Source organism: Aptenodytes patagonicus, chromosome 7, assembly GCF_965638725.1.
Source record: "Aptenodytes patagonicus chromosome 7, bAptPat1.pri.cur, whole genome shotgun sequence".
In the NCBI taxonomy this organism is placed as follows: domain Eukaryota; kingdom Metazoa; phylum Chordata; class Aves; order Sphenisciformes; family Spheniscidae; genus Aptenodytes; species Aptenodytes patagonicus.
The window spans coordinates 7412271-7421686 of NC_134955.1; the positions used below are offsets into that span (position 1 = coordinate 7412271).

Consider the following 9416-nt stretch of genomic DNA (forward strand, 5'->3'; position numbering starts at 1 on the left):
ATTTCTACATTTTAATATTTTGAGGGGAAGTACCATGGCGGTTTCCAATTATGAATGAAATCAGATCATTTCTGTCTGCTTAAAGAACCAGGAAGCAAAAAGTAAAGCAATACATAGCTTGCTTCACCTTGTGAATGCCAACTAGATCAGCCTGAAGCAGCTATTGAAACACTTCATCTTACTTGCTCTTCACTGTAAACAACTTGAACAAAATGTAGTTAGGCAGGAGCTGTGCTCACATCAAGAATCTTCACGTTTGTGTTTTCAAGTGAAAATTTTCAAGGAAAAATGTAAGACACAAATCCTGTTCATTAACATTATAACATGTAATGTTGGGACATTTTCATTTTTTAACTAAGAAATGAAAATTACTGGGTCTTGTCACAAATAAGTCTAAACTGCTGACTCCTTTGAATATAGACCTTTAAAATGGCTATCCAAAATTAACGTGTTAAATGTTGTATCAGTATCCTGAAGACTTTTAAAAAATATATTGTATTCATAAAAATTTGTATTACTTAAACTGGAAGTTTAAGGGACTTACTTTTAATGACCGACAACCAAATTAAAAGTCAGGATACTTGAGCAAAATATCCAGTCAACCAAGGCCCAAAGTTTAGCTGATACGATTAAAGGACCTGAAGATACTGCTTGCTGTTGTAAGCCCCTGCTGTAAATACAGTGAATGTGAGGAACAACCAACCTTAAAAAACCAGAGAGATAAAACACTATGAGTCTTTATAAAACTTGAAGAGTTACATTTTTAATGTAGTCATTGTCATCAACATCACAAACTAATAATTTAGGTTTTTGTCACATGTATCTCATGCATTTTGAAAAACTGTTGATTAAAACAGTGTACCGTTATTGAGATTGAAGCAACCATATTGCTATGCTAAAGATGTAATTTGTTATAGGCTGTAAACAAGCAACTCGGTAACTTCTGCAATAATTTTGTGCACTAGCTTGAACTAAGAAAATAAAAATACTAGTGCATAAGACAGTGATTGAAGATCCCTTTGTGTTTAATGTGTTGCATGTGAGTCATCACCTAATGGTCACTTTCTGTGACAATGAGAAGGATTTTTTTGTTCTCACTTTAAACTCTCTGCTATATTTGAAGAGCAGCTTGGTACATGAATCAGGTATGCATCAGCTAGTGTACATGCCCAAGACAGTGAATCCAACACATATCTACCAAGACAGTAAATAGGTATGTTTTATATGCTTTTTTTTTTTTTTTGAAGAATGCAAGTAGTTAAAACAATTTTAGGACTGTTACATTGATCCCTGTTTAGGTAGAACGTCTTCCAATTTTAATTTGATTCCTCCAGTAAAGGAGCACAGTTTTTGAACTGATTATACCTTAAGAAAATTTCTGGTAACTGTAATATATTTTGTTTAATTTATCTTCTATCATCATACACCTCGAATACTGTGTTCAGTTTTGGGCCCCTCACTACAAGAAGGACGTCGAGGTGCTGGAGCGTGTCCAGAGAAGGGCAACGAGGCTGGTGAGGGGTCTGGAGCACAAGTCTTATGAGGAGCGGCTGAGGGAACTGGGGTTGTTTAGCCTGGAGAAAAGGAGGCTGAGGGGAGACCTCATCGCTCTCTACAACTACCTGACAGGAGGTTGTAGCGAGGTGGGTGTCGGTCTCTTCTCCCAAGTAACAAGCGATAGGACGAGAGGAAATGGCCTCAAGTTGTGCCAGGGGAGGTTTAGATTGGATGTGAGGAAAAATGTCTTTACTGAAAGAGTGGTGAAACATTGGAACAGGCTGCCCAGGGAAGTGGCTGAGTCCCCATCCCTGGAGGTATTTAAAAGACGAGTAGATGAGGCACTTAGGGCCATGGTTTAGTGGACATGGTGGTGTTGGGTCAACAGTTGGACTCGATGATCTTAGAGGTCTTTTCCAACCTTGATGATTCTATGATTCTATGATCAATATATATTCTTACGCAAAATGATACCTGTGAAGTTATTGAGGTAAGCCGGAGCTAAAGTGCCAGAGACCACAGCTACAGCCTCTTGGTGGCACAGCACAAAAAAAACCCTGACTAATTCAGGACTTTACCATAGTAAAATCTATGACCTATTACTTAAATGTCAAGTCCTTTAAAAAAATATATTAATTAGAATAATAAAATCTTGCATTTTAGATTTTTTAGACTCTATACAAGCATGATTATCTCTCTGGAACAGGATCATTTTTTTTTGCCTAGTATAGGAGCCAGAAAACAAGCAAAAACAGCCGATGAGGCTGGGTATTTCTCTCTCTCCCTCCCTCCACACCCCCCCACACCCCCCCCAGTGTCAGTATCTGAGAATTCATGTATAAACCATATTTCTTTCACATGTTATAGATTACTATGGCTTCAGATTTTCTAGAACTCCAAAGTTTTGTGTTAAGGTCCAGCTGATAACCAGAATCCTAGTGAATCTAGTTTTGGACTAGCCTGAAATTGGAAAAATCGATTTCTATGTATAGAATGCTAGACTTCTGGTCTTTCCTACCACCCCCCAAAAGGTTAGAACATGTATTGCTGTTGCTAATTGATTGGGAGATAAGAGTGAAGGATGTAATTACAAAACAAACAAACAAAACAGCTCCACAACAGTTACAGAACAATCAGACATTTCTAAAGTTTGTATTAGCAAGAGTTATAATTTTAAGGTATAGCTGGAAAAAATCTATAAATAGATTTGTATGTCAAGATTGTCTACAATAGCTTGGGGTTAACTCAGGTATCCAAGTGATTTCTTTCTCTCCTTCGTTCCACTTCAAGAAAATAATTCCTTCTATTTCTTGACATAGAGCCTGAAAGTTCTCTCTACATACTGTGCCAATGAATAAGGTCCTACAAAAAACCCTAAAAAAAGTTTGGCTTTTTTTCTTTTTCTAAATGTTGTCCAGAAGGCTTCTGATCCATTTAAATAAGGAGATCTCTGTGAGCTATGGAGTCTGCAGTTTACATGGGGAAAAAGGAGGATCTTTCTGTTCAGTCATGTGAACGTCATCTCTTCTTGCAGCACAATCGAACTCTACTCACTGTTTATAACTTCCACACAGCTATCTGCAATGATGAACGCTCTGTAAATACTAAAGATCAGTAGTTCTCAACTGCAGGTCTGTGAACAGATGTGTGGAAGTCGATTAAGAAGCACTTCCTTATGGCTTTTGCTGTAGCTCTTTGAGTTGTTTGGAAACCATAGGTTTAACTCGATGCGCAGGAAAACTGGTTAAAAATAATGAATTTTTTAGAATGTAATTTTAATATGCTTTTTCAGTACAACTGTTGATCTATTTTTATTTCTTTTCAGTGGTAATATACCTTCTTATCTATTAGTTTTTGTTCAAGATTTAATTTTTCTCAGTGTTATTTAGATAAGTAATATATTAACAGATCATTCTGAGATCATGCAATCATTTGGACTTAACTTGAAAGGAATCCATGGTGAGATATTAAAGAAATTTGAAAAGTTTAAAAAGAACTTTAATGGGTAAAGCCAGTCTCATTCAGATTGGTTCGCATTTATAGACTTTAATTATCAGTTTGGAATTTGTAATATTGCCTGAATTTCAGATGGGCGAGAATTAACACTGTACCGAGGGAGCCTAGACAAAAGGACATTAGTTGCGTCACAGAAACTTATTAAAAGCCATGCTAATTCAAGAGACGGATTCCTGCAAACAGGTGCACGATCTCAGTTAATTTTTAAACTCTCCCACTCTCATACACTCTGGGGACTTTAATAGTTCATATTGATAGGCACAGCACGTTGCTAATTTCATTCACAAGCTTTAAAATTTCAATACATTTCAACATGTGAATCTATTAGATTTTTAAAAGTGAAAGCAGCATCAGGGCATCCCAAAACTAAAAATGATAATTTCTCGCACTGGGGTTTCTAGCCAGAAGCGTGGTGTTTTTATGAATGAAATTCATTTTACAAGCTTCCCATACAGATTTTTTTATATTTTTGTACGTTATACAGCCTGTTACCAGGAAGGGTTTTCTTTTAGTGTCATGGTAATTGGAGGGGGCTGGGTGAGAAATTTTTGTGCCTTAGCAGAAAGCACAAATAGGTTTTTAATTAACTGTACCAGAGGACTAAGAGTGGGGTAGTAAAATTTTTCACCCCTGAAACATAGATCAAAATCTACTGCCTTTACTAAAAAGATGAAGGCCAGTGTGACAGAAATCACTACCACAGATTACATTTATTAGTTATTCCCAGTCTCTGAAGACAGACCAATAAGTCTTTGAACTTGGAAATGGTTTGATTTTGGTTTTAGTTTGGGGGGTTTTGGTTGCATAAAGCTGCAAAGTAGCTGCATTTCTTTACCGGTTTCCTGAATATCAGTATTCTGTACCGTAATACATGACCTGCAGTGCTGTTTGTGCATGTTCAACTGAAGCACGTAAGGTTTTATTATACTTACAGAATATATCTGAGTTTTAATTTATTTTTCTTCAGTGTGTGATCAATTAATTCACAGCAATAAATTAATGTCACAGTTCATCATCATAGAAGATTATTGTAGGAAGACACTGCACTCAACAACCATGGCAGGACAAATTGAAGAACCTTCCAAAGACCTGTTAGTGTCCTAGTCGTGCTGGTAGCCTGAGTATCTCATTTCTTTTGTTTATCTATTCAGTATTGCAATTGCAAAATAGCAGTGTTCATGATCAGACTACTAAAAATGTGGCCAGACATCAGCATGTCATGTCTATTTAGATTTTTACAAAACCAGTTTTGAAGTAGATCTTTATACCATCCTTGTTTTTTCAGATAAGTAAAAGATATTTTGGTGACATGGAATATAAAACTTCCAGTATTTTACTAAAATTCCAGTGAGATTGGCTGTGGAAATTAAAAAAAAAAAGGATCTCATTCTAGGCTTCTGTTTTTATGGTTAGGTCCCAATCAAGAAGCACAGTCAGTTTCGTACCTAAATTACATGCTGTACTCTTGTGGGTTGGCTTCATTTTTATCTGTGATACTTTTGGAAGCTGAAATACTCTTAGAATATCAGAATGGATCATCCCCAGAAAACCAGCGGTATTTTTAGAAAATGCTTAGACTGCTAAAATATGATAGTTAAAAATCCTGGATCTGCTTTGAGCGGTAGACACCTGCTCTGGGTAGTAACAGCTCAAAATTGAAAGTATAAAACTGATGCTCTTCAAGTCACAGCTGTAAATTGTTCAGCAAGGGGCAGGAACAATACAGGTAGAACCGAAAAAATGCACCCTGTTTTCTAACCCACTAGCTTGTTAATAGCTAATATTTTATAAGGGAACAGTGCTTTTTCATTCCAGTTACAACTGTTTTCGTAGAGTGAACATGGCAGCAGTGGGCTTGGTTTTTGGAAGGGGGGAGGGGAAGAGTGAGGTATGTTTTCAGTGGTTTTAAAAGTAGGCTTAGAAAAAGAGATAGATTTGTTGTGTGAGATCTTTTACAAAACCAGTATTTTCTTATTCAAGAAACCATGGCTTCTGTAATTGAATTCAAAAGATACCCGGGTATCTGATGTTTCAACTTCAAATTCCATTGAAAATGCTATTATGACTGAAACCTAAGACAGGTCTTACGGAGAACACGAAGCTATCTATATTTAGTCACTTAGTGCATGCTATGGAAACATGCATGTCCTGTGGTGGTTTTGGATACATTACGTGCTGATTTTAAACCCTGCTGTTTCATTTAATAACTATTCAAGAGTTCTGAGCATACTACTAGTGTATGTAGCTGTTAGTTGACCATTTAAAGAAAATCATTTATTTTGCTCAGCACAGCATTCCTTTATGTTACGCGTTAAGAGACAGTTTTCTTGACACACGAATGGCAGTCAGTGGCTGTTTTAAGGATTCCATTTTCAAATAATCTATGTAAAGAAATATAGAAACAGATACTGTGCCAAGCAGTACAAGCTTGGTGTCAGTTGGTTTCTTAGGACATCTTACCTTCTGCAATTGAGTTCTCCTTTTAGTTCAGCTCTTTCATCAAAACAGGCTTTGTGACTCCTACAATGAGGGTATATATTCTTTTTATGATTTATAGAACGTATAGAACGTGGTGTTCTCAAGGACAGAAGTGATATTAGCTAGCTAGTGTAACTTTTTCTAGAGTTTGTAAGTGATGGAGGAGCCTAGCTCCCGTAGGTTAAATCTATTTACTCTGTTTCGTGAAAGTTTAAAGCCACAAATTCCTGTGCAGTAGTTTGTGTTGAGAGAAGTTGATCCTGTTGTCACTTTCTGTCTCGAAGGATTCAGACTATTGGAATAGGAAACAGCCACAGCTACGATGGGTCTCTTCAGTTAATTCAGGAACTGTTAGCATTAGAGTCAGAGGCGGTAGGGAATGTAGCTGGGAAAATGGAGTATGCAGAAACACATCTCAGATACATTGCATACATGATAATAACTTTGTTAATAATGATTGAAGTTTTAAATCCCATTATTGGCCTCTCCCTTTGCTGAACACTGATAATGGCTTGTGTGTTTGTGATGCCACTTACGTTTTCTGACATAAGTAAAATCTTACCTTTAAAACGCTCAAGAATTCCACTAATAAATTATTTTTTGCCAACGTATCTTTATCAGACTCCTGCGCTCACTCACATAATAGATAAGTTTACTCAGGTTTCACAGATCTTGTAAGACTCTTGCGCTTTAGTCCCTTTGATCCATCAAATCTGGCTTCTTTAGCTTTTTGCTCTATACTCAGATAATGAAGATTCAAGCCTAAAATACATTAAATAATGATATATTAAAGTTTCTATCAAAATTTCAGTCTCTACAGAGACTTGTATAACTCAAAAGAATTTTGGAGAAAGGAAGAGGGAGTTTTGTGCATCTAGTAAAAATTATTTAATCTGGTGATTTTTTTTGTCCAACAAACTCATACCTTGACACGTTCTGCTGTATAGGCATGTGAAAAAGCAACAGCATCAGCTGCATTTTATAAATTTCTCGAGGTATTTTTGTGAACATTTGAAGAAACACAAGTGTAGTGGTCAACTATTTTTATCCCCAAACAAGGATGCCTCTTTTAAGCTTTAAGTAATTCATTGAAAGATATTTATCGCCAGGTAGACATTGTCTTCATCTTATCTCTGCCTGTGAAGAAATGCATAATTATCTAGAAGGCAACAGTTAAAATTGGGTCCATCGTATATTTATTTATTTTTTTGCCTTAAAAGCATAAAACAAACCACCACAAATACTGAACTGATGTTGACTACACTGAGCTGTAAAGTGAGACTTACCTAGCCCATCTTCATTTTTTCCTTATCTTGGTTTCAGCCATCATTTTGTATTTTAACTTTGTGAGGCATTTGGGGAAGGAATTTCTATGAAAGATTCTAAGAAAAAAACCAACACGCAACCACAAGCCAGCTCAGTTTAATAGGGTTTACTTTCAGAAATGTGAATTCAAAGCAGAAAATAAAAGAAAGAAGCTCACCACTCAGGGTTCAGTTTTAAGTATGCTTTCCTTTAAAGTCATCATGCATGAGTGGATTAGTGTCAGGATAGCGATGTAGAAATAATAAGATATTAACATATACCTTTTAAAATTTGACAGGTGCTTTTCCAGCATCAGCTCTGCATGCACGAAAAGACTTGCTTCAGAGACCTACACATGTTGCTACCAAAACTTTTCAAGGCCTGCGAATATTTGTAAATGATGAGCTCCATGAACTCTTTATAGGGCTGAAGACAGCTGAGAAGTTTCTAAAACCTGGAGGTCGCCTTGTAGCCCTCTCCTTTCATTCACTAGAAGATCGTATTATCAAACGTTTTCTTCATGGAATAGACATGACAGAAAAGTACAATCTTGGCTCAAGGCAGAAGATAAGACAGGCTCTGAAAAATTGCTCCAAAGAAGAAGATACACAAGAATTTCCCCATGGAAAATCCAACTCAAAGTGGATTTTTATACAGAAAAAAGTTCTCACACCACAGGCCAAGGATATTCAAACAAACCCAAGAGGAAGGTCGGCCAAGCTGAGAGCCGCTATTAAACTCTAAAACAAAAGGCATGATTATATAATTGTATAATTTCCTTAAATTTTGTTTTCCAGAAGGCTAACTGGACAGATAGTATCAAACTGAAAAAATAAAATGAAGGCTCTTAGAAAGCATTTCTTTCTTACCTTTGTGCTTCTATTTAATTAGGATGTAATGTAGAACATCAAAAGGTAAAATAAACGTAGATAAGTGGGTGTCACTAATTATACAAAAAAGACATCTTTTTAGAGAGCATCAAAACCAAAGTTTATAAAAATTACAGGTTTGATGTATTTACAGTATTTCCTTTAGATTAAATTCAAACCCCTGACATTAACAGTCTAAATTCAGTAGCTGACTGAGGCAGATGCATTTTTATGGGGGTGGATTTCACGCACCTAAGTCAGATGGCTGGTTTAGTCTAGAGTAAGTTTAAACTAACCTAAGAATTCATGATATAGAAGTCTCTGTATCTCAATTGACTTGTTGCATGAATGCCTGTGGGACAAGAGCTATTCTTAAATAAATTGATATCAGTATGTAATGTTCTATCCAGGAATTTGTAAATGGGTTCTTACCTTTTTTAAAAATAAGTAAATATTTACTTCTGAGTGATGACCTGGTTATTTAATGTTTAGGATTCTAAATAATAAATGTATCTTGGGGAAAAAAGATTCTTAAAAGACCACTGTTTGCACTTGGACACTACAAGCAAGCAGTCAGATTTGTGCTTGATCATTTGAATTTCTTCCTGTGACCCTAACTTCTGTGCAGATCCAGTACAACTTTTAGGTGTTGATGGCATTATAATTAACCCATAAAAAAGGGATATTCTGTGTCTTATGAAGTATTCTCCTTTGCTGGTGATCATTTATTAAGAGGTGCTACTTAGGTAAGTATTGAATTGTTTTGTAAAAGACCCACTGTAACACCGGTTTCCTATTTGGATGCTATACTAGGTAGTAGAACATGTAATGTAATTTATTTTTTAGTAAGTTAGTATGAATTGGATTTAGCTTTGGGTTTATATTTTATCTTAAAAGACCATTGTTTTTCTGTCTTTGTATGTTAAAAATGGTCAGAAAATAGTGTAAGTTTAACTTCTTTGACCGCTGACTCATCTCTTCAGGAAAATAGTCCTTATTTGGATAATCAAATCAATAGCAGAATTTCATTTGTCATGAACCTGAAACTTGGCTGGTAGAATAAAAAATGCAATTTCTGACTCCGAGCTAAATGATTGCTACACTAGCTTCTGAAAGAGAACTGACTGGATCATTCTGGACTTGATTTTCATCAAGCATCCTCTTCATGTTGATGTAGATGATTACTTCACGGGAGTTTTTTGGGTCATATTGACACAAACAGGTTGAAATTTAGGTTCACTGCCTATAATA

At 35.9% G+C, this 9416-nt stretch overlaps 1 protein-coding gene across 2 annotated transcripts in view; it reads left to right on the forward strand.

The window, feature by feature from the left end:
- The window catches only part of METTL15 (methyltransferase 15, mitochondrial 12S rRNA N4-cytidine), a 98540-nt gene extending 89910 nt beyond the window's left edge, over nucleotides 1–8630 (forward strand). For both annotated transcript variants that reach the window (XM_076343871.1, XM_076343870.1), the window contains exon 6: nucleotides 7595–8630. In XM_076343871.1, coding sequence (XP_076199986.1) covers nucleotides 7595–8040 — 446 coding nt within the window. In that variant the 3' untranslated portion in view covers nucleotides 8041–8630. The remainder of the gene's footprint in view (nucleotides 1–7594) is intronic.
- The last annotated feature ends 786 nt before the right edge of the window (nucleotides 8631–9416 follow it).